The sequence below is a fragment of the Equus caballus genome, chromosome 2 (genome assembly GCF_041296265.1).
Source record: "Equus caballus isolate H_3958 breed thoroughbred chromosome 2, TB-T2T, whole genome shotgun sequence".
NCBI lineage: Eukaryota > Metazoa > Chordata > Mammalia > Perissodactyla > Equidae > Equus > Equus caballus.
This window is the reverse complement of record NC_091685.1, coordinates 7,555,874-7,582,511: the sequence shown is the minus strand read 5'-3', so window position 1 is coordinate 7,582,511 and position 26,638 is coordinate 7,555,874. Positions and strand designations below refer to the sequence as shown.

Here is a 26,638-nt window from a genome sequence, read left to right as displayed (position 1 = left end):
AAGCCACTTGGGCCCAGGCTTTTCTTTGTGAGGAGTTTTTTGATTGCTTGTTTAATCTCTTACAGATCTAATCAGATTTTCTGTTTCTTCTTTAGTCAGTTTTGACAGTTTGTATCTTTGTTGGAATTTGTCCATTTCTTCTAGGTTATCTAATATGTTATTCATCGTATTTTCTTAGAACTCTTTGTTTCTGAAAGGTTGGTAGTAATGTTTCTTCTTTCATTCTTGATTTGAGTAATTTGAGTCTTCTTTTTTCCTTGGTTTAGTCTAGCTAAAGTTTTGTCCATTTTATTGATCTTTGCAAAGACCAGCTTTTGGTTTCATTGATTTTTCTTGGTTGTTTTTCTATTTTCTAATTTTGTTTCCCCTCTAATTTTTATTATTTCCTTTCTTTTGCTTGCTTTAGGTTTAGTTGCTCTACTTTGTGTAGTTTCTTAAGATAGAAGTTTAGGTTATTGATTCAGAATCTTTCTTTTTTAATGTAGGCATTTATAGTTATACACTTCTCTAAGAATTGCTTTCATTGTATCCTTTAAGTTTTGGTATGTTGTGTTTTCACTTTCATTCATTTCAAGTATTTTCTAATTTTCTTTGTGATTTTTTTTTTGATCCATTGGTTTTTTAGGAGTGTGTCATTTGACTTCCACATATTTGTGAATTTCCCAAATTTCTTCTATTATTGAGCTCTGCTTTTAATCAATTTTGGTCAAAGAACATGCTATGCATTACTTTCATTTTTTTAAATTTATTGAGACTTGTTTTATGGCCCAAAATGTGGTCAATCCTGGAGAAGCTTCCATGTGCGCTTGTGAAGAATGTGTTTGCAGACAGTTCCCTTTTAAAAGCAAAGTCTGTTGCACACATTGCTTACACGCACAGTCCACTGGCCCGTTTGTAGGTACGTGGCATATACCCAGGTGAAAAGGAGGCTGGAAATGTAATATCCAGCAGAGGAGCCACGTGTTTAGTTAAAACTTGGGGTGGAGGATGTTACTACTGAAAGGAAGAAGAGAATGGATATTGGAGGACAAGTAGTCTGTCACAGGCAGAATTTTATTATATTTGAGGTAATTTACTTTGAAACTTTAATGTGAATTGTAATCTGCATCAATACCTGGGGTTAGCTGATTAACATAAGGATTATTAGAAATAATTTTGATTGCGTGAGTTGTATAATAGGACCCATTGCCCTTGCATTACTAAGTTATAAGAAGCCAGCAAACCCAACCACCAGACCCAACAATCTTTGCCACTCCTGGAACCCCTGAAGAGAGGAGCACATCAGTTCTGTGTCTCTCCACTTCATGGGGCATCCTGTTTTGTCATCCAGTTGAAAGGACCGTGGCGTCCATTTCTGAGTGGTCCTTTCTTGGGGTGCTGGGCCTTGTAGCTGGAGGCAGAGAGAAGGATCTCACCCAAGCTTTAGGTTGCATGACGATATTTCTGGCAACTGGCTAAAAAATATATGTTAGTGGGTTTCAGAACACTGGTAAGATGACGCTTGGTAGGAAGATTGCTGGAGTGGAATTATGTCAGCCCTACCTTACTTTCATCACCAGAAGCTACTAGTATTCATCATAAAAAAACAAAAGCAAAAAATCCTGATATTCAGTGAATGGCATTGGCTTAGGCAGGTTAGCTTCAGAACAGGGTGGGTCTGGAGCACTGGAAGCTAGGACTTTCTGCTGCTTCTCTCTCCTTCTCTCACTGTATTGCTTTCTTCATGGAGAAGGCACATGACCCATGGCAACTGTATCTCATAGCTTCAAGAGCAGTTTGAAAAGAGCTCTTCCCTCAGCCTCGGTAGAAAAACTCCTGGGAAAGGATTTTGTCCTGCCTTGCCAGGTAGTGGGTCGTTTGATTGGCCAGTTTGGTCAGATAACCATCCTTTCAGCACGCACTGTGCCTGGGGGACTTCGTCACACCAGCTTCCCTTTAGCCCTACTTAGAGCTGAGTCGGGAGAGAAAGAGGGAGAGGGCGCTGAGTTGTAGAAGAGGGGGAGGATTAGAGGCTAGCAGAGTACAGATATGGTCTGGGAGAATGATTTGCAGGGCGGCCATTCCAAATTGTGTCTGTTGTGTCAAACTCTGCTCCATTTTACATGTGTAACGGGTAGTTTACTTGATCTCTCTGCTGTCACTTTCATTTATAATATGTGAATAATTCTTACCCTGCAAGGTCTTGTGAGGTTTGCTGTTTGTAAAGTGCCTGTCACATAGAGGGCATTAATAAGTGAGAATCTGCTGCTGCTGCTATTGCTATTATTAATGTCGTCGTCATCCTTTCCCCCTAAGTTTTCATATTTAACAGTATTATTTTTCTAAAGTACACCTTTAAGAATGTTATTACCCCCCTCATAAACCTTCAGTCACGCTCCATTAACTTTGAATACAGTTTGATTTCCTTAACTTCTCACTGTTTTTTTCAGACCCCTCATGATGTGGTCCCCATATCTCCTTTTCGGCCTCATCTCTCTCCACCTTCCTGGTAGGCGTCCTACATATAAAGTAGAGGAAGAGGGGCATGGATGTTCGCTCAGGGCCAGTCTTCCTCAGGAAAAAAAGAGGAGGATTGGCAGCAGATGTTAGCTCAGAGCTAATCTTCCTCAAAAAAAAAAAAAGAATCCTTTTTTTTTAAGTCTCAGATTGAAACTTGAAACCTGGTCACTTAAGTATTGCCTTCCCTGATCTTTTTCCATGGCAGGGAGCCTTCTGTAGTTCACAGCACTTTGTACTTGTGTTCATATAACTTATTTTTGCTCTGTATTACAACTGTTTACGTGTTAGTCTCTTTTTTTTGATGTTTTTAAAGAGTCTAAGCTGATTATTTTGTAGGATGTCCCAGATTCTAGATTTGTGTGATTGTTTCCTAGTTATATTTGTTTTAATTATTTTCACTTAGCTCTTTCAGTGTTTTCTAATTCATAACCCAAATGGTGGTACCACCGTTGGGGCCTGTCTTCTCCTTTTTCTATTTACTATAGTTGTATTTTTAAAAGTGGAAGAGGATCAAGGGTGGATATATTGGTTCTTACCTTGTTTGGGTTGCATTCTAGCTCTCATTAGGTATTTTCAAACCTAATTATTATTTTTGTGTATTGCCTTGACACTTTTGGAGGGAAGATAAGTTTAGGGTATGGTAAAAGGGCTGTTGAATGCTTAGGAAATGTTTCTATTAGCTGTATTTTTGCTAACTGTATTGTTAGTAAAGAACTTTTTGATCTTGCTTGATACTGAGAAATTTTGAATAAAAGGTATGAGTCCTTGTATTTTAAGTAGAATAAAAAGAGGACTGTCTTCAGTACTTCAATAATCATTTCTGAAGATGAATATTTATGGCTCGATACTTTGAGTCAATTTTGATTTCTCATTGTAATGTTACATTTATAAGTTTGGAATCAATGAAAGAGCTAAGTGAAAATAATTAAAACAAATATAACTAGGAAACAATCACACAAATCTAGAATCAATGAAAACAACGACTTAGGCTATGTTCATAGAAGGTACTGCAGTCAGTGAAAGAAACGAGGTAGGTCTTTATGTATAGATGTGCAAATATCCCCAAGAAATGTGAATTTATTTTTTCCAGCTTTATTGAGATATAATTGACATATAACATTGTGTAAGTTTAAGGTGTACAATGTGGTGATTTGATATAAGTGTATATTGCAAAATGATTACCACAATAAGGTTAGTTAACACATCCATCACCTCACATAGTTATCTTTTGTGTGTGTGTGTTGAGAACTTTTAAGATTTACTCTTAGCAATTTTCAAGTATATGAAACAGTGTCATCATGCTGTGCTTTAAATTTCATATAGTCATAACTAGAAGTTTGCCTATGGCTGAGTTCACTGGGTGTAGGGCACATATGGTTTAAAGTGGGACAATTTTCTTTAAAACATAACCCCATGATATTGGCTTGTTTTACTTCTTTCTCACATAGGAGAGTACAGAAAAATACCAGTTGATGAAGTACTAAATATTTTAAAAACGGATTATTTGAGTTTTATTTTACGTTATTACATATGACTAATTTAATTCTAGGAATATTTACTGAAAGTCAACATAGGGCTTATTGTGCAGAACATGGCCTTTGCTTGGCTTGGTCTAGTAGGGGAAATGTAGATGGTAAGCAGTGTTTCATCAGTAAATATTTTTTGAGCACCTAATGTGTGCCAGACACTCTTCTGAAGCATCAGATAAGTCAGATACTATTCCGACCCTCTAAGGAATGTGCAGTCTTGTGGGTGAGTCAGACAAGGAAGCCAGCCGTCATAGCACAGGGAGGTGCATGTCATGACAGGAACACGCAGGAGACGCTGGGCTAGGAATCCTAATCAGACAGGGGCAAGGTGCTTGATCTGAGACAGTTAGCAAGGCAGAAAATCAGGGTCAAGGATGTTCCAAGCTGCGGATTATTGGAAGGGAAATCTCAAAGGCAAAAAATGTGACCCATTTGGGGAATTGTAAAGAGATAAAACTAAAGTAATATTTCTCAAATGTGGTCCTCTGTCTTCCTGAGTCAGAATCATCTGAGAGTGATTCTTAAACCCCTAGGTGATTCTTAGCCTTCCAGGTGATTCTCAAACTCACTAAAATATGAGAGACACTGGGCTAGGGTTAAGGGGCATGAATGAGGAATGAAAACTGTAATATAGTGTATAGTGTAATAGATGCTATGTTAAAGGTATGCATAACCTTCTATGATTAGACTACAAAACATTTTCATTTTAAACCTGCTAGCTCCGCTCCTTAAGTGATTTGGGGGGATGGAGGGTGGAGAGAATGGAGGGATGTTACTGTAAATTTTGTCTCTTTATCCCTAGATGATTCTAAAAACAATCAGTCTGTTAATCTTTTATTCATCGAATGTTTTTTGTTTTCTTTTAGTCCAAGGACAAAATGATGAGAGGCTCTCGCAGAGGATGTGTTAGACTCAGAGTGAGTATTTATTCATTTTTATGAAAACCAATTTTGACAGAAAGAAAAAAATATTCTGATGAAATCATGGAAGTCTAAATTTAGTTTAGCTTCCTTACTTGATATTTGGGACAGGCAGCTAAGGCTCAGAGAGAAAAAATGATTTCTCCAAGGTAACTGCTAGTCAGTGCCAGAATCAGGAGTAGAACTCAGTTCTTTTGGCCCATGATTTAATGTTGTATCCATGACTTAAGGCAGCTACTGATTTTTTTTTTTTTAATGTCTATTTTACAGCCAGGCACAGGAGGTGGAAATTCAATGAGTTGTAGTATTGGTGGTAGAGCAAACAGTACAAAAAAACTCTGAAAAGTCCCCGCTTTTAGCTGCCTTTTTTCTTCCTTTTCAACACTGTTTAATAATGGTCTATGTAGCTGTTGATGCTCAGTACCTAGTAATCTGAACCACATATATAATTTAAAATTTTGTAGTAGCCACATTTAAAAGGTAAAAAGAAACAGGTGAAATTAATCTTAATACTATATTTTGTTTAGGCCAATATATCCAGACTATTATTATTTCAATATGTAATCAGTAAAAAAATTATTGAGATATTTTACTTTTTTTTTCATACTAAGTCTTCAAAATCCATTGTGTTTCTTATACTTATGGCACATCTCAGTTCAGACTAGCTATGCTCCGGGTGCTCAGTAGCCATATGTGGCTAGTGGCTACCTTATTGGATAATGCAGGCCTATAGCTTCATGCGTCTTTTAATTTCTTGTTCAGTTTTCACCATTGACCGAATAGCTAAAGACAAGAAAGAATGCAGGGTTGGGGATAGTTTCTAGTACTCCGTTCTATCTAAAGAAGGGCCTACCTCTATCATAACTAGGTAAGTTAGCTTCTAGTAGCCTTTTCTTCTTCAGGCTCCTGTTGCTTTCTTTCCGCCATGTTTTTTCTGTATCCTTACTTTTGAAGATGTGAATGTATTTGGTAAACATATTCTTACCTTTATTAGCAGTAGCGAATTGGTGGAAATGGGAAATAACTCCAAGAAAGAAACCGAATTCTAATGGGAAAATTCTGATGCTGAGATAGGAGTAAGTATGGTAAATTTGGAGGATGGAAATGAGACAGGCCTGTTTTCAACAGATGGTGTGTATATGATAGCATAAAGATTTTTAGAAATTCAACTTATTATGCTGTTGACCGTTTTTCCTTTCCTCTGGTTTCTCTTTTGCGTCTTGGTTTAATGGCTTTTCCAAGCATTTGCTATTGACCTCAGTCACCACTCAGTTTGGTAATAACTGCTTTCTTGGCTTGAGATAAGCACAGTAGTGAGACTTTAGCAGAGCTGTACTGAGACTGCTCTTTGGTTGAAATCAATCTGGATATGGGCCACTTTCTCATTGTTACATTCAATGCACTATTTTTTTTCTTTTAAATATAGCTTAATTAATTATTAACTCTTGTGACTACCACCCAGGGTAAGACATAGAATTTTGCCAGCTACCCAAAAGCCTCTCTCTGTGCTCCACTCAAATTGCAGTCCCCTCCCTGTTTCCTAAAGTAACCACTATTCTGTTACAGTAATTACTTCTTGGATTTGCAGTCCTAATTTCTATATTTTTATATTGTCCATTTAAAAAAATTTGTCATCTTTTATTTGCGATTTAACTGTTGAAGAATCCAGACCATTTGACTTGTAGGAGTTTTCCGTGGTGTAGATTTTACTGATTGCATACTGGTGCAGTTTAGCATGTTCCTCTGTCTCTGCTTTTCCTACAAATTGGCAGCTGGATCCAGAGACTAGATCAGACTCAGGTTTGATCCCTTTGGCAAGACTATAGGTAGTGTTGTATTCTTTTGTCAGGAGCTACATAATGTCTGGTTTTTGCTCTTTAGTGATATTAGCAGCTGTTGATGCTCAGTACCTAGATCCAGTAGCTCATTTGAGGGTTGCGAAACTAGGGTATTTTATCATGTTGTTTAAATTTTTATCAAAAATAATTATATAAGGAAACACTTTTCTTCATCTGTTATTTGGTTACCCAATGGTACAGTTCAAATAGAGAGGATAAATGCTTGATTATTTCCTTTTACTTACCCAATTTTCAAGATAATGAATTGACTTGACAACACTCATTCACATATATATCCAAAAGAATTGAAAGCAGAGACTAAGATATTTGTATTTCCATGTTCGTAGAAGCTTTACTCACGATGGCCTAGAGGTGGAAGCAACCCATTGTCCATTCAATAGATGAATGGATAAACAAAATGTGGTATCTACATAGAATGGAATATTATAGTCTTTAAAAAGGAAGGAAATTCTGACACATGCTGCAACATGGATGAACCTTAAGGACATTATACTAAGTGAAATAAGCCAGTCACAAAAAAAGACAAATACTGTATGGTTCTACTTATATGACCTACCCTGAGTAGTCAAATTCATGAAGACAGAAAGTAGAATAGTGGTTTCTAGGGGTTGGAGGGCAGGAGGATTGGGGAATTCTTATTTAAATGGGTATAGAGTTTCAGTTTGGGAAGATGAAAAAGTTCTGGTGATGAACAGTGGTAATGGTTGCACAACAATGTGAGTGTACTTAATGCTACTAAATTGAACACTTCAAAATGTTTAAATGGCAAATTTTATGTTTTATATATATTTTACCACAATTTAAAAACTCCCACCCATTTATTTATCTCACAGTTCTGCAGGTCAGAGCTCAGAAGTGTTGTCTGCTTAAGGTCTCACAAGGCTGAAATCATGGTATTGGCTAGGCTGGGCTCTTATCTGGAGGCTTTGAGGAAGAATGTAAGGGAGAGTCTGCTTCCAAGCTCATTCAGGTTGTTGGCAGAATTCACTTCCTTGTGGTTATAAGACTGAGGTCCTCGTTTTCTTGCTGGCTGTCAGCTGAGATCTGCTCTCAACTCCTAGAGGCTGCACATACTTCTTGTCATGTGGCCCCTCCATCGTCAAGTCAGCATGACACATCAAATCCTTCTAGTGCCTTGAATCTCTCTGACTTCCCATTCTGCTACCAGCTGCAGAAGACTCTGCTTTTAGAAGGCCTCATGTGATTAGATAAGGTTACACCAAGCAGATAATCTCTCTTTTGCCATGTAATCACTCCAGTGATCACTCATCCTGTAACATAATCACTGCAGTGATATCTCCTCATATTTCCAGTTTCCACCCACGCTCAAAGGGGAGAAGATTTTACAGGTGCGAGGGTCATCTAGGGTCCTTTTTAGAATTCTGCCTGCCACACAGCATGATTGAGAAGAACCAGACATACCTGTTTGAGTCACATCTTCGCCCTTTGCTTTGTTGACTGGAAGAGGGAAGCTATCTGTAAGCTTCCTGAGCTTGAATTTTCTCTTCTTTAAAGTGGGGATTATAATACACTTGCAGAATTTTGTGAGGATTAGGAGCCTGGCACATAGATGGAAGCTATTAATTAGTTGTGTGTGTGTGTGTGTGTGTGTGTGTGTGTGTGTGTGTGTGTGTGTGTATGTTTTAAGAGGCTTTGTGGTATTTTCAAAAAGCTGGACTGTCATTTGGCTTCCTATTTAGGAAGCATCTGGACAGTTTGTTTATAATATTGATTCCCAAGTCCCACTCTAGATGTACTGTTTACTGTCTGGAACCTTTATTTTTAAACAGAGTCTCTAGGTGATTGTGTTGTGCAGCCAAGTTTGGGACCACTGGTGTAGTAGAAAGAATCAGAGAGACCTAGGACTGAATCTCACTCAGCTCTACCCTTTAGTGCCTCCATGTATTGGGCAAATTTCTTAACCTCTGTGAAGATAACATTATATAACTTGCAGGGTTGTTGTGAGGCATAGCAATTTTGTTTGTATGGAGTTTGGCACGTAGTACACATCTCTTGAGTGATAACTGCTATGGATGGTGATGATGATGACATTGGTGGTGATAAATAATGCATCTATCATCTAGATTCCAAGTGAGCTTAATGAGCTATCATTGACCCCACTACAGATCTCTCCCCCCTTCTCCATCCATACCATCCTATGTTCCAACCACACTATGCTTCTTCATGTTCCCTCACAGTGTTTCTTCATTCCTCATTGCTTTTGACGTATTTTTTTCTTATGCCAGAAATGTTCTGTGCCCTTATCTTGTGAGCTCCTCTTTTAAGAGACTTGTCAAATGTTACTTCTTCTGTGAAGCCTTTCTGATCCACATTCTTCCAACAGGTTTGGTCCTCTCTTCTTCCTCTACCTTTTCACCTTCGTCACTTAGAGCGCTGAAAGTACTTATTACATTGACATTACATGTTAACTTGTCTGTTTTCCCCACTCAATAGTGAGTTCCCATCCACTGTCACAAGTGCCTGGTACATAGTACATAGGTACTCAAAAAATGCTTATTGATTTTATGTATTTGTAAAAACAGTGAATAAAGTTTGGAGAATTTGCCTTTACTATAGTTTACATTAAAAAAGCTATTAAAGTTATTTATCTTAAACACAACACGAGCCAGTAGCTTGATATATTTCTAAAAAACAAAGCTTCACACTCATATGATTTTAGGCTACATAAAAGGAGAATGGGGAAAGGAACTAGTAGTTATTGAGGAAGGTCTTTGGATCAGGCACTGTGCTGGACAATTTCACTTGTATTACTGTGATAACTCTGTCAAGTAAATGGTGTTATTCCATTTTACAAATGAGGAGACTGAGATTCAAGCTACTTTTAGTAACTTACCAAGGTCACACAGTTAGTAAACAGTGAATCTGGGATTGAACTTGGGTCTGTCTCATTCCAAAACTCTGTTCAGTCCTTAATGTTACAATGCTCCTATTCTTCTTGACCAGAAGAGTTAATACAGACACCCTAACTTGTTGCCAGCTAGTATAAAACGAGTGGAGGAAAGTAGAAGAGTGAAAAACCATTTCCTTCCCATCTTTCTTTGACTGTGTCAGTGGCCAAATGTGTGCCACTAGATGGTGCCCTTGCCTTGATGGCAAAGTAAAATGTTGGTTGAGTCCTGGGGCCTGATTCCCACTCCCCCCAAACCCCCGCCCCCCTGCCCGCCTCATACTACCCCAAAGCAAAATATTGACTTATCCAGGTAATATCTGCAACGGAGAAGTAGGAACATTAAAGAGGCAGTGTAGGGTAGAAACAGGAATAGGCCATATATGAAATGGAATTCAAATCCAGATTCTGCCACTTATTAGCTTTTTGACCTCAGGCAGCTCATCTATTTAGCTCTGAGTCCTTTTTTCTTTATCTCTGGAATGAGTATCATGCCATTTACTCACACAATTATGAATATCAAATTAATTGATAGATTAAAAAGTATCCAAACACAGTGTTCTGTGTTCAAGTTCTTAATGAATATTGGTTATTGTTATAATTAATAATTACCATTGATAAGATGAATCTCAGATTTTGAAGAATTCCACAGGGGCTTAGGAGTCACCAAAGTAAGGTGAATTACATTTAACAAAGTTTTAATGGTACATGTATTGTGAGTTTTTGAAAACTGTGAATCCATATGTGATTTGCAGTAACTCTTTTTTTTTTTTTTTTTTTACCCAGTCCAATGAAGCCGAGTACCCCATTTACCTATTGTGCTGGGCATCAGAGTTGACTGATTCCCTGAGGGATGTGTCATCTGTTTTCTTTTCTTTTAGTCTATCACAGGAGAGGTCAGGAGTGTACCTTGATAGATTATTAATAGTTTTAGCACTGACTTCTGCTTGTGCCATATTTCATTGATTCTACAGTATTTTTTCATATCTGAGTATTTTTTCACATCTCTTATAATCATTGACATCTTAAAATGGATGTAATAAGGTATTATTTTTAGGTTAATGTATAACCTTAAGAATGTCCTTCTCCTTCTTTCTTTAGATATGCATCCTATAAGAACTTTTGTCAATTGTCTTGTCATTTCATTGTGAAAAATTACTCCATTGATTTCTGCATTTTGTTAATTCAGTAGTTTTTTTGCAAGTGTCCTCTCTTCTCTATGAATTTGACGCTGGACGTGTCCTCGGGCATTTATTAAACATTTCTTTAATCTCTGATTTGAACAGAGATATCATTAGTGCTATATTTTCTGAATGTTTACAATATTTCATTATTTAAAATGAAATGAAGAAAGTGGTAAAAAGATATTCCAGGAAAATGTTATCCAAAAGAAGCTAGGAAACAGTATTAATATCACATATAATAGACTTTAAGAAAAGAAATTAAAATTGTTATGGAAAAAGAGAATATCAAAAACTCAGTATCACATAGATAACATTCTTTAACAACAGTGGAATAAATTAGAAATCCTTAACAAAACAGTAGCCACTCATTACCTCACACACATATTTCTAAATAATTCATTGGTGAAAGTAGAAATCATAATGGAAATTATGAAATATTTAAACCTGAATGATAATGAAAGGACCATGTATTAGAACTGCATCTAAGGCAGTCTATGATTTATAATCTTAAATAATATATTATAAAACAGAGATTGAAAATTAATGAGCTAAGCAGTAAATTCAAAAAATCAGAAAAAGGAAAAATAATGATAAAGTAGAAACAAGGAAATAATAAAATTTTTAGGCCAGAGTCCCCTATTAATGTAGATGTCAAAATCCTGAACAAAATACAGCAAACCATACCCAGTAATGTAGAAACAAAAAGTATTGACCAAGTAGAATTTAGTCTGGGAATACTAGGATGCTAATTTCAAAATTAATTAAAGTAATTTACCATATTAATAGAGTCAAAGAGGAACAGTACATGACCATCTGAGTAAATGCAGAAGAAGCGATAAATAAAATTAAACATGCATTCAAGATTAAGCAAGCTAGGAATAGAAGAGAATATTCTTAACCTGGTAAGGGGTATTAACTAAAATGCTGCAGTGTACTTAATAGTGAAGTAGTAGAAGCATTCTCTTTAACATCAGCAGCAAGACAGAGGTGTCTGCTTTTACTGCTTCTTTAAATATTGTACTCTGGAGGTCCCGGTGAATGCTATAAGACAAGAAAATGTACAAAAGATATAAGGCTTAGAAAGAAGAGTCAAAATTAGTATTTGCAGATGGTGTTTCTGTAACTGTACTAGAGGTGCTGGCAAACATGTAACATAAGAATAAGAAACAAAAGAATTCAAAGGAAAAGGATTGGAAGGGAAAAATAAACACTATTGGTATTTGCAGATGATATGATTGTCCACATAAAAATATCCACAAGAATCTACAGAAAAACTACTTGAATGACTAACCTTCAGCACATTTTTTGTAAATGAAATCAATATGTAGAAAACATATAATATTCCTCTATATAACCCACAAACAATTAGAAAAAAGTTACTTAAAAAAATTCTATTTATAATAGTAAGAAGAACTCTAAATAACCTATGCATATATTTTACAAGATATATGCATTTCTTTGATGGAGAAAAACTGTAAAACATCATTGAAAGACTAAAGGAAGATCTGAATATAGGAAAAGCTGTATCCTATTCCTGCCTGTTAGATTCAAATCATGTATATGTTTATTTCCTCTAAATTAATCTATAAACACATGTGATTCTAGTCAAAACCACAATTAGGCTTATCAAAGAACTTGAAATGATTCTAAAAGTCACTTAAAATGGTAAAGGGGCAAGACAATTTTGAAGAATAAGGTGTTGGGGGATTTGCCATTCCAGATATTAAGACTTTCTATGACACTATGATAATTAAAATGATATAGTATTAGTATAAGGACAAAGAAATAGATCAGTGGCACAGAAGAGAAAGCTCAGAAATAGAACCGCACATATATGGGCATTTGGTGTATGACAACATTACAAATAAGACACTATCACTCAGTAAATGAAACTGGATCAATTGGCTGTCCGTATGGAAAAAATGAAATCACTCCCTACCTCATGCTCTATGCAAAAATAAATTCCAGAGCTATTAAAGATATGAAGTGAAAATTTATGAGAATGTATAGAAGAATGTTTTTATGATATCGGAACTGAGGAGGATGTCTTAAAGCACAAACCATCGTAGAAAAGATTGGTAGATTTGACAACATTCAAATTTTAAACCTTTGAACAAAAATGAAACAAAACACTACAATCAGAAGGAAAGACAACCCTTGAATAGGGGAGAAAATATTTACAATACATACAATTGACAAAGGATTAACATGTAGAATATATAAAGAATTCCTACAAATCAATGAAAAAGACAAAAAGAAAACTGAAAAGAATGCATACAAATCAGTGAAAAAAAAAAAGAATGTCCCAAAAGAAAATGTCCAAAAGATATGTACACTCAATTCAAGTAAGGGGAAATTAGGATGGCAATAAGTGTGACTAAATTTTTATTCGCAGTGATATTAGAAAATGCAAATTAAAACTCCAGTAAGATAGTATTTTCATGAGATTGCCAAAGATTTATAAAGTCTGATTATCCCTAGCATTGGCCATTGACTGGGGATATAGGAACTCTCATACAGTGCTAGTGGGTACGTGAATCAGTACAACTGCTTAGAAGAGTGGCGTTGCAGAGTTTAGTAAAGTTGAAGGTATGCCCAACTCTACATAAAAATGGAACTCTGTTCCATTTCAAAGGGTATGTTTGACACTTGCTTGTAGAAATGTTACTGGGAGACATACAGTGGTGGTTATTGCTGCATTATTGGAATAGGAAAAATTAAAAATAACCTAAATGTTCTACACAGGGGAATTGATGCATTGTGGTATACTTATATAATGGAATACTATATAGCAGATAAAATGTGTACATATATTCTCAACATGGATAGTGTGTGCATGTGTATGTACACATACATATATATTTTCTGTGTAGAAAGTATATATGTGTGTGTGTGTGTATATATATATATATACACTCAGTATAACATGGAAAGTTCTTTGACTAGTGCCTAAAAAAGTTCAGTAAATACGGTTGAATCAAAAAATGATGCTAGAGCAGGTCCTCCATGCGGCAGCATCTTTGTTGAGCAGGCTGGACCTTGAGCCTTCCTGCTTTCTTCTATATTGTTGATTCCTCTCTCTCCTCTCTAGACTATGTGCTCTTCCAGGGCAAAGGTTTATCTTATTCCTAGTTATATTCCCTGGCTGTAATTGTTCCTGGCCTAGAATAGGGATTTAATAAGTGTGGTGAAGTAGTTAGTGAATATTGCTTGTTATAACAATGCCCTGTTAAGAAGGTGCTTAGGATCTGGAGTTGCAAAACCTAAATTCTCCTGTCTTTTAGTTGTAGGACTTTGGGCAAATTTTTTTTTACTTCTCTGAGTTTTCTAATTTCTAAAGAAGAGTAAAGCCTGTTCTGCCTAAATCTCAGAGAGCATATTTAAATGTGTTATGTGAATGTAAGATAGACTTCTAATATCATTACACCAGTAAGGAAAGTATGTGGTTGCGGAGTCACAGTGGGAGTAGCTGAGCTATGTATTCTTAGCACTGTCTACGTTCCTTTTAAGAGATATGTGAGCAATCTGTGTCCCAGAGGAGTCATTATTCCTTTTTTATTATCTTTGGAGCTGGTTTACCAGCCCACTTTTCTCTTCTTGCAAAGGGAGATTGGCCCTAAAATAGCCAGAATTCTGGTTTTTTTCCAAGCCATGAGAGCAAAACTCTGTTTCTGTCTTTGGCAGCAGAACTATGATTCATGTCTGAAGCATATCTGTGTGTATAGAAGAAAGGAGAAGAGAGAAAGTCAGGAAATTCAGCTGGTTTCCCAAGACTCTGCAGCTCCAGTTACTTTCTGTTGAGAACCTGGATAGTGTGACCCCCAAGCAGTGGGCACCTTGGTGAGCCCAAGTACTGATAGACCCTGAAAGCTTGACCATCTGAAACTTTCAGAAGAAAAATCTTAAGAAATCACTGAAAGATGTATGTTGGCACAATGGGTCATAAAAGCAGAGCTGAAATAAAAACTTTGATATTTTGATGGGTTAGCATAACAAAGAACTTTGCTTAACAATAGAATACCGTTCCATATATGGATTATCAAAGGTAGTTTTGCCTTACTAGATGTAAAAAAGTGAGTAGTATAAACCCAGATAAGGGGAGAGGAAGGGTGTTTCAGGCAGGGGGAATGTGTGCAAAGGTGTGGTGGTGGAAGAGAGCTTGGGGGAATTGGTAAACCTCAAGCTACTCAAGTGTAGAATTTGATGAGAGAGGTAGGCATGGAGCAAATCACTGAGGGCCTTGTAGGTTAGGGAATAGCAGAGTGACCATATCCCCTAAACCAGGACACTCTTGGAAGTGAAAGGGAGATCTATTCATTATTATGCCAGCACAACAGGAATAGTCCAGAACTGTCCCCAGGCAAACCAGGTCATATGGTCACCTTATGTGAAGGTGAAGAAGAGCCATTGACATGGTTAAGTATCCTTCAAGGGAAGGGAGGTTAAAATAGATTTTAGGCAGGAGGCTTGGACAAATCTGAATAATAATCTTTACTGGAAGGGAATGAGAGAGCTGGGCCAATTGCTAGATGAGGATGTGTAATTGGAAATGATTGTTGTTAAAGAGAGTAAAGACTTGAGCATGTGTAAATACAATTAGGAAAGAGCCAGTAGAGAGAGAGAGAAGTTGAAAATCGGTAGAGTAAGAGACCTGAGGAAAGGTGATAGGGGATGGAGCCCCTTTTCCATTATGATGGTGGAAAGGAAGCAAGAATGGGTATAGAAGCAGATGAGTCTTCAGGTGAGAGGGCATAGCAGGTTTAGAATTCCTACGCAGTGGCTGCTTAGGTTGTTGTCGGGCATTCAAGGAAAGTAGAGGAGGTTTCAAATAGCTACAGTGGACAATGAGAGAGAGACTAATAACAAGACAAGGGTGCCCCCATCACCACTTACATTTAACATTTTCTGCCACTCTAGTGGCAGTCTTAAACCAGGCAGTCCTAGCCAATGAATAAAGCAAGAAAAGAAATATAAATTATAAGGATTGCAGTAGAAGAAATAAAACTGTTATTGTTCACAGCAACTTAATTGAGCATACAGAAAAATCCAAAAGAATCTACAGATACACTATTAGAACTGATAAGTGAATTTAGCAAGATTACTGGATACAAGGTCATAATATGAAAATAAATTGTGTTTCAATATACCAGCATCTGGTAATTAGAAAATGAATGTTTAAAATAGAGAATGTTTACCATAGCATCAAAAACATTAGCTACTTAAGAAGAAATATTAATACAAGTTGAGCAAGACGTCTATTGAGAAAACTATCAACATTATTGAAATTAAAAAGACCTAAATAAATGGCAATCCCAGTTTGCTCCCAGTCAGTCCAGTCAGTAACCTATGTGTGTGTGTGTATAACTTGTTCAGCTGACTCTAAAATTTATAAATGGCCAAGAATACCCACTTGTGATTCCTGCCTTCTCAGCCAACAAACAGACCCCAGGAGATTTGGTGACTTGCTCTCACCTCCCACTTTCAAGAAAATTGGCTACGACTATGTTGATGCTGATCTATAATTTATAAAGGCCAAGAAAAAAAGTTGGAGGACTTACTCCACCTGATATCTAAATGTAAAGGTTTCTAGAAGGTAATATAGGAGAATGTTTTCATGGCTTTGGGATTGGAAAAGACTTCTTAAAGAAGACACAGAAAGTGCAATAAAGCGTAAAATCAATACATTATACTACGTTAAAGTTAAGAACTCTTCATGAAAAGACAACCTTATGAGAATACAAAGGCAGTCATCAGGATGGGAGAAGATATTTGCCTCATTCATAAACAGTGAAGGGTTCATATCCAGGATATATAAAAAGTTCCTACAAATAATTAGAAAATGAAAGTTCAGTTTTATCAATGGACAAGAAACTTGAACTATTTCACAAGAGGACATTCAAATGGCCAACAAATATTAACCTCTCTAGTTATCAGGGAAATGGAAATTAAAACCATTCTAAGATACCACTACTTGGCAGAATGACTGAAGTAAGAAAGTGTTAATGAAGATGTGGAGCAGTATAAACTTCTGTACACCACTGGTCGGCGTGTAATTGGCACAACCACCTTTGAGAACTGTTTTACAGTGTCTATGTGGCATATACATACCCTATGACCTAGAAAATTCACTCCTAGATTTGTATCTAATAGAAGTACAAGCATATATGTATAACAAAAGATCTGAATAAGAGTGTCATAGCAGCATGATCTAATACCCTAAAACTGGAAATGACATAAGTGTCCACCTACAATGGATCTGATAAGTAAATTGTGGATATCCACACAGAAGAATACTATATATAGCAATAAAAATGAACAAACTACTGGTACATGCAACAACCTGGATGAATTATCTAAACATTATCTTGGGTGTAAGAAGCCATATAAAAGAAAATATATTGTGTGAGTCCATTTATATAAAGTTCAAAGACAGACAAAACTAATTTGTAACGTTAGAACTAAGGATAGTGTTTACCTTAGGGATGGGAGGCAGGGCCAATCATTAGGAAAGGTTATAAGGAGAGCTTCTCATCACTGAGCGTGTACAGTTATTGATTATATGTTACCTTTCAATATAAAGTTGGTTTCAAATGATACAGTATATGTAAAACGCTTATCATAGTGCCTGGCTCATTGAAAATGTTCAGGAACTGGCAGTATTAACATATTGTGGTTTGGTTCTCTGTGATGACAAGGCCTAGGGCAATGCTGTTTACTAGAACTTTCTGCAATGATAAAACTATTCTGTAACTGCACTGCTTAGTTCATAGCTGCTAGCTTCATGTGGCTGTTGAGCATTTGAAATATGAGTAGTCTGACTGAGGAACTTATTTTTTAATTTTACTTAATTTTAATGAATTATTAAAATTTAAATACCCACATGTGGATAATGGATCTCATATTGGATAGTGCAGGTTTAGGGTATTGCCATGGGGAATGAGTAACTGAAGGAGAATGGCAGTGAAGTTTATTTGAGTTGAACAGATCAAGAAACTGAGAGGCCAGAGTGTCAGATGAATTGTGCATCTGTATATTGAAGAATGTTCCAGGTAATGGTAAGACCTGATTGGAGTGGGAGATTCAAGTAGGGTTCCAGAGTCTTCAAAGAAGCCTTTAGATAGAGGAGGAGGAAAGTGTAATGGACAAGAAAAGAATGCTTTATGCCATATAGGGTGTCAAAGGTACTTAGCAAGAAATGTTTCTGAAGCACACGTAGTAATTAAGAGCTATTGAAAGAGAGAGTTTCAAGAAAAAAGTGGTCAGCAGTAGCAACAATGCTTCAGAGTGGTGCCATATGACAAAACTAGAGAGTAGTGAAGTGGTCATGGGAGACCTGTGAGAGTGCAGTTTGGTGCAGTGGTAGGGAAGGAAGCTAGATTGCAGGAGTGGATGAAAGGTTAAGGCATGGCCAATTTCCAAAAGCTCCTCTGTAAAAGCAATGAGAGAGGAGGTGGTAGCTAGAGGGAGATGTAGGGTTTTGCTTATGTTTAACAAATGGTAGGGAATTGAGCTTAAGGAATGACACAAAAAAGTGAAATTGGGGGCTGGCCTGGTGGCGTAGTAGTTAAGTTTGCACACTCTGCTTCAGCAGCTAGGGGTTCACAGGTTTGGATCCAGGGTGCGGACCTATACATCGTTTGTCAAGCCATACTGTGTTGGTGTCCCACATACAAAATAGAGGAAGACTGGCACAGATGTTAGCTCAGGGCTAATCTTCCACAAGTAAAAAAGAGGAAGATTGGCAATGGATGTTAGCTCAGGGCCAATCTTCCTCTCCTACACACAGGCACAAAAAGTGAAATTGCTCAGTGTTTTTTTTTCAGTGTGTAGAGGAAGCGTTGAGGCTAGCTACATATTGGGTCTCTGTGAGGTAAGGAGGAACGGGCTGGATGATGACAGTGGAAAGGTTGGTTGGGCCAGATTTTTAATAGTCTTGAATGGCATTATGAAGAAATGTTGACTTTATCTAATAGTTCATGGATAGCCAAGAAAGATTTTAAACATCTGGGTGTCTCGTAAGAGTCTGTGCTTTGGAAATATTACTCTGGCAACAACAAGGATTGTGGACTAAAAGATGGACAGGCTGAAGACAGACAGATTGCCTTGTCAAGCAAGAAGTGATAAGAGCCTGAATTAGGCAATTCATAGGATGGGGAAGAGTTGGCGAGTTTGAGATTATAGTTCAGAGGTGGAATGAGCACAACTTTGGGTAATGAATGAGGGAAAACACGTATACAACCTAGAAGTTTCTATCTGAGTTTACTAGATAACTGGTGAACTTACATTAAAGGGCCAAAAAGAAAGAACAGGCATTTGGGATTGGGGTGAGTTATAACAGCTTTGTTGAGATGTAATTCGCATACCATACAATTAATCCGTTTAAAGTATACAATTCAATGTTTTTAATATATTCACAGAGTTGTGCAACCATAACCACAATCAATTTTAGAATGTTTTCATCACCCCATAAAGAAACCCCTACCCATTAGCAGCCACTCCCCATTTTGCCCCAACCCCTCTAGCCCTAGGCAACCACTAGTCTGCTCTTGGTCTCTATGAATTTGCCTGTTTTGGACTTTTCATCTAAATGAAATCATTCAACATGTGGTCCTTTGTGACTAGCTTCTTTCATTTAGCATAATCTTTTCCAAGTTCATCCATGTAGAGATCACTCTGCCTTGTGTTATACTTTCCTCTTTGCAAGTTTTTTCTCCTCCACTGGAATGTAAGTGCCCTGAGGACAGGGACTATTGTTGTATGTTCCAGAGCTGTATCTAGTGCATATTTTTGTATTTAGTTATGACTCAGCAAATATTTGATACGTCATAAGTTAGGAGGTTAACTCAGTTAACCACAAAGTTAACTAGAATGAGCTGCTCCCACACATGCTTACCCATTGAGGTGTGTCTATATTTGGTATCATGGGATAGATAGGTATCATGCCAGTGGTTCTGGTTCTGCCGTTAACTCTTTGTGTGGCCTTGGGTAAGTCATTATACTTTCTGGAACCAGTTTCCTTATCTGAAAATGGGAATGAAAATCCCTGTGCTTTCTGAAACTGAGGAATAACTAAGATGATTCCAGTAGGTAAAATTTGGATAGAGTTGGGTTCATCCAGCCAGCCTTTGGGAAGGAATAAATAAATATTTGGCTCTATTACCTATTTCTCTTGGGATAGGAGTTGTCTCCCTAGTAGTCTTTTTTTCATGGGATTAGATATTTTGGCCCATTGAGTCTTTTCAGCCCCCATTTTCAAGGTCTCTGGTTTTGTGTGTGGCGCACTGCTTCTTTTGTCACCAACCTGGGGCATTTGGCCTATCCCACGTCCCCTAGCTTTTCTCTCTGGAATACTTAAGACATTTATTTCTTAAGGGCACTGACCAGTAGACTCCCTGTTTTGTGTAGCTTCCTGTCTCATCCTTTAATTCCTGCTTTCTTAATAGGCTGCATATAGTCAAATAGAGAAAAATAAAGATTTAAAAGCCACCCTAGGGGCTGGCCCCGTGGCTGAGTGGTTAAGTTCGCACACTCTGCGCTTCGGTGGCCCAGGGTTTTGCCAGTTCGAATCCTGGGCGCGGACATGGCACTGCTGGTCAGGCCATGCTGAGGTGGCATCCCACATGCCACAACTAGAAAGACCCACAACTAAAAATACACAACTGTGTACCGGGGGGCTTTGGGGAGAAAAAGGAAAAATAAAATCTTTAAAAATAAAATAAAATAAAACCCACCCTATTCACCCTCCTGAAACAAACAACTTATAAACGCAGCTCCCCTGCCCCCTTTTGGAGAGTTGTTCATGCTTTTATTTAGAAAACATATACTGAGGGTGTGCTTGAGTCCCATGTGTCCAAATAAATAAAGTAGTCCTTGACTTCCAAGCTGTCATGGCGGTTCAGTAGGAGGCAGACATATAAACAGGTAACAATATAATGTGGAAAGTGCAGTATCAGAAACATGTACTGATGGTTATGGGAGCACCTTGAAGAGGTGATCAGAACAGTGCTTTGAAGCAAGTGTCACCTGGCATTTTCCCACTAACCAGCATAATCACAAAACCGGCCTGATGAAGAGCACCTGCTTTCTTTGAACCTCACAACGACCTGGTGAGGTGGATTTCTGACTCCCATTTTAGAGAGCAGTCTAAAGCTCAGAAAGCGTCAGTGGCTGGCTCTTAAACACAGCTTCTAGAGTCTGCTTCAACGTTTTTCCCTTCCCCTTCGCGTTACATCCATGCCCCTTTGCTAGGTTAGAAAGTACCCATGTCAGGTACTACAATGCCCTGCTATCCCCTCTCCCTTAGTTCTTGCTCTTTAAGCAACACAGATGCCCCTTTTCTGTGTCTGGCCTGCTTCCAGTGTCGTCGTGCATTGAGCATTCCAGGGCTGTAGCAGTAGTGAATATTGCTGATGTCATTGTTTGCCTTATTGGGATTTTGCTCTTTGTTTCACAGGGAGCTGTGATTGGTATAGACGATGAGGACGACAGCACCTTCACAATAACTGTTGATCAGAAAACCTTCCATTTCCAGGGTGAGCTGAAATACGAGATTCTTTCTCTTCATAGTCCCAAATGCTTCTCTCCTTCTCTTTTGGGTTGTTTGCTGGATGACTTGAATGGTTTTGCAGCTGATCCTGCATGAACGAGTGCACAGGAACGTTCTGGATGAAGTGGTACTGCAGGTTAGGCAGGGATTTGTATCTGCAGTGGATACGGATCTGTTTGAAACGACTGTGGATCTGCCTGCAATTGGAGATTAAAAATTTAAAGGATAAAAATCAGTGAAGGGAGAGAGTAATGGGCTGCTGCTGCTGCTGGCTTGTGTTTACAGAAGGTTGCTGATCTTCTTTATTGAGGAGTGTGGTTCTGCTTCTGCATGAAGAGTCTAAAGACTGATTGTGAAGCTTGCAGTGTTTGTCCATGAAAAACTCAAATGTAAATTAAATTGAAGTTAGTGGCAACCTTTGGCTTAAAGGTTTTGCTTTGCTTCAAGAACTACAAGTTTGCATTCATTTCACCTGCATTTCTGTGTCTTGTCTGCCAGCCGTCATTTCTCTGCTGTTATCCTTTCTGTGGTTAATAACACCAATGCCATCTGCCACTGCTATGTTTCAGCATTGCATGCTATGGTTCACCGGTAGAAAGGGTAAGGTACTGTCTGATCATTCTCATTTCATCTTGCTTTGAAAACTCTAAACCAGCAAATAAAGGTCGATTTTAATGATCCTGTCCTAATGTACCTCTCATCTCATAGTAGTGTCTCTTAGCTTTGTTACTAATGTTTGTGTTGTTTTGCCTATCCCAAGTAACCTATATTTTATGTTTAAAGCAGTCCAAGACACTGAGAAATGAGAAGATTTGGAGATGATAGCACTTTCTCTGAACTACGAGTGACAGTGCACTATGATGGATGCTAGGGATACCAAGAGAAATAACTATTACATAAATTTACAGCTTAAAAATATTTTGGTTAGCAAGTCTAACAGTGACCAGATATGTTATATGAGATGTTCAGACAGCTCTTGTCCTTCCTTGCTGGGATAGTGTATTACAGTTATTTTTCTTTATTGTCTTGTTTAAGAAATTGGCACATAGAAATGAAGATGCATCTTATATACAATAAAGACAAACCAACATACTCAATAGTGATATCTCTAATGCTTTTAGGAAAAAGGATCTTTAAAATATTTACTGTGTTTGGTCATATTCATTATTCACAGCTGCTTAACTAATGAATCTCTCCTGAAATTTTCCACTTCATAAAACATTTTAAATCTTATGAAAGCCCAAGGCCTTTATTTTCAGGTTAAGTATATAATGCTACTATGAACTAAAGCAGATTATGCCCACATGCTGGAACTCTTTACTGGAATGAAGTTGAATTCATTTCAAGTAATAGCTGCTGGATGCAGGTGAAGGCTGCAGTGTAAAATTCTCTCCTCTGCAGTTACTAAGGAGACACTTTCTTTGCACTTCTAGAAGCTATATTGTTTGCCTGTTTAAAGGAGAGGAGACTCAGACCTCTAGAGCAAAGACACTTCTACCTTCCGATTTACTTTTAAGTTATTTATATTAAACTGAGTCTCTCCTTTATCAATCCCATATTTATGTGGCTTGCTTATAAAAGAAGAATTCCTTTAATGAATGATTTAAATGACAAGTATAAATAAGAATTATATGTATTCTTTTAAAAGAAGTCTTAGTTCTGAGACTATCAGATTGATTAGTTTATTTTCTACTGTAATAATTATGGAAATCTCAGGCAACATGAGATTATTTGGCTTTTGTAAAGAACTTGATAAGACTCCATATGTTCTTGGCAATAGTGAAAGTTATTTCACATTTATATGACCTTTCTCATAAGAAAGTCTCTGAAAATTTGATAAAAAATTCTTAATGTCTGATAGATCTTATATTCTTGATTAGAGTTGGAAGTAAGTTTGGCTGATATATATTAGCAAATGTTTAAATGTTTTGAAGTTTTTATTTAATAAACCAGAATTTTTGAAAGGAAATGAAGAATCAATTAATGCATCTATAAAACAAATTCTACCCCTGTCAACTGTTATAGGGAAAGCTAGAATTTATTCAGAGACATTCATTTATTCAACATCTATTTTAGATGTTAAGTTCTGGGATACAGTAGTGAACATAACAGATAAAATTCCTTGCCCTCTTGGGTCATTCGTTCTGGTAGAGGAGGAAGCCAATAAACAAGATAAATTAGTAAAATATTAAGTAAATAAGAGAGTGCTAAGTCCTGGGGAGAAGAAAATAAAGCAGGAAAGGAGAAAATGAAATGGAAGTGAGGTTGTGTATGTATTGTATGTATGTGGGGAGGGTGTTGAAATTTTCCAGCAGCCAGGAAAAGACTCATTGACATTATCCCTCAGGTGAAAGATCTGAAGGAAGTGAGGGAGCAAGCAGTGTGGCTTTGTTGGGAGTGGTGGTGGAGAATACTTCATTCCAGGCAGGGGTAACAGTAAGTGCCAAAGAGTGTACCTGCCGTATTTGAAGAAGAGCAAGGAGGCCAGCTCTGGTTGGAGTGCAGATAACCATAGAGAAGGGTAGTGGGAGATGAGATCTGAGAGGTAACAGCGAGCCCAGTCAGGTGAGGCCTTATATGCCACAGTAAGGACATTGAATTGTACTGAGATAAGAAGCCAATAGAGGGTTTTGAGCAGAGGAGCAACATGATGTGATTTTTTTAACACGATTACTCTGGCCTCTGTGTTGAGAATAAAATGCAGGAGGCAGGAACAGAAGCAGGGAATCTAGTTAGGAGGCTATTGTAATCCAGAAGAGAGATGATGGTGGCTCCCACATGGTAGCAGTGGGGGCAGGGAGGCAGTGAGAAGTGAAGCGGTCAAATTGTGTATGTGTGTTTAATCAACTTTACTGAGGTACAATTAACATAAAATGTACACATTATAAAGCTCAGTCAGTATTGCCAAATTTATTTACTCATATAAGTGCTGTCACAATCAAGATATAGAACATTTCTGTCACCCAGAAGATTCTTTTATTCTTTCTGTCAGTCCCCACTCCTAGCCCCTGCCCCTGGGCAACAAGTGATCTACTTTCTATCACTATAGATTAGATTTTTCCTTTGGAGAGTTTCACATAAATGGAATCATACAGTATGTGCTCTCTTTTGTCTGGCTTTATTGTAGCTCACCATAATGTTTTTAATATTCAGCCATGTTGTTGCATGTGTTGGTAGTTTGTTCTTTTTGTATTGCTAAGTAGTAGTCTGTTGTATGATATTATATTTTGAAGGTGGAACTGTAGCATGTGAGAAAAAGACAGGAGTCTAGGTTGACATCCACATTCTTGGCTTGAGCAACAAGAATGGCGTTGCCATTAACTGAGGTGGGGAAGACTGCAGGAGGAACGAGTGTGTGTGTGTGTGTGGGGGGGGGCATCAGGAGCTTAGCCTTGGACATGCTTATAAACAAGTTCTAGATGCTTACCAGACATCCAAATGGAGATGTCAAGTAGTCAGTTGAAGTGTGGCGTTCAGGAGCAAAGTTGAGGCCGAAGAAATAAATTTCGGAGTCATTGGCATATAGATGGTTCAAAACCACGAGAATTTGGGAGTAAATATAGAAAGAAAAGAAAAGAGTTCCAAGTAATGAGCCGTGGAGCACTCCAACATTTATTTAGGGGGCACAGAGATGAGACAGAAGTAGCAAAAGAGATTGAGAAGAAGCAACCAAAAAGGAGGTGAATGTGGTACCCTAGAAGCTAAGAGAGGGTGTCTCTAGAAGGAGAGAGGCATCAACAACTGTGTCAAATGATCTTGAGAGAGCAGGTAAGTTAAGGGCTGAGAAATGATCACAGAATTTAACAATTAGGACTCTATCGGTAACCTTGAAAAGAGCAACTTTAAGATAGGAGTATAGACAGTGTGTTCAAGTTCTGCTATAAATGGAAGGTGAGATATTCAGTAGTAGCAGGAGAGGAGAATGAGAACAAGAGAGTTTTTTTTTAAGATAAGAGAAATAATAGCATGTTTTTATGCTGTTGGCAATGATTCAGTAAAGAGGGAAAAATTAATAATGCAAGAGAGAAAGGAGAGAATTGTGAGATCAGTGTCCTTTGAGAAGACAAAAATGGGTGGGACCTAATACACAGCTGGAGCGTTGCCTTTAGCTAGGAGCACGGACATTCATCCATAGTAACAAGAAAACTGGTCAAGTGTATGGAAATTAATGTAGGTAAGTTGTTACCCTCACCTTCATTCCCACTATGGTTTCAATCTCTAGCTGTCCTACATGTCTTGTATCCCGAACATCATTTGTTTATAATCAAAGGGATTGGTGCCAGGAAGAGAACAAACTTCCCTGAGGCAATAGATGATTTGTCATTACCATGATTCCCATTTCTGATAACTTGATATTTTAGATATCTCCTGTTTTAAAGAGATGCCATAAAATTCTCAAAAGAAAGTCAGTTTAAATTAACTTTAGTTTTGAAAAAGAAATACTCTATAGTTTTTTTTTTCTTTAGGCAATAATTGAAATTACAATTTAACATGTTAGAGCTTTAAAAAGGTTTGAAAACTAAAACTTCATTCTATCCTTTTTCAGAGATTAAAAAGAAAACTGAATGAATATTGTATATAAGCTCTTAGCTTTTGAACAAGGGCAAAAAATGACCCCTTTTCCTGTCAGTCAGCCAAAATTGTTTGCCTATAGATTCTTGACGACATTGGGTGGAAAGCAGTTTTGGTATTAGATTGGACATTGAGTTCAGGCATTTATTGTGTATGTAGTATGTGTAACTTCCTGTGCTCAGAATTGAGGCTATACTGGTAAGTGAACCATGATGTCAAGGAGCTTGTGAAGAAGTAATCGTCATGTAATGTGAAATATGCTGTAGTAGTAGAATACGTATAGGGCCCTGAAATAATGGAGAGGCAAAAGAGGCAATCACTGAGTGCTTCACTAAAGAGCAGAATTTTTCTTGTTACCAAATAATAATTTTTTTTTTAAAGATTTTATTTCTCCTTTTTCTCCCCAAAGCCCCCTGGTACATAGTTGTACATTTTCAGTTGTGGGTCCTTCCAGCTGTGGCATGTGGGACGCTGCCTCAGCATGGCCTGATGAGTGGTGCCATGTCACGCCCAGGATCCAAACCTGTGAAACCTTGGGCCAGCGATGCGGAGCTTGCGAACTTAACTACTCGGCCACGGGGCCAGCCGCCCCCCCCCAAATAATTCTTTTTATAATAATCA

At 37.6% G+C, this 26,638-nt stretch overlaps 1 protein-coding gene across 16 annotated transcripts in view; it reads left to right on the top strand.

Moving 5' to 3' along the window:
* Window positions 1-26,638, top strand: part of OSBPL9 (oxysterol binding protein like 9) — a 156,150-nt gene that overhangs the window by 27,264 nt on the left and 102,248 nt on the right. For 6 of the 16 annotated variants that reach the window (XM_023630002.2, XM_023630012.2, XM_023630007.2 and 3 more), the window contains exons 2-3: window positions 4,895-4,945; window positions 21,353-21,431. In XM_023630002.2, the coding sequence (XP_023485770.1) occupies window positions 4,895-4,945; window positions 21,353-21,431 (130 nt within the window). The other 10 variants (XM_070259988.1, XM_070259985.1, XM_070259984.1 and 7 more) reach the window with 3 other exon arrangements.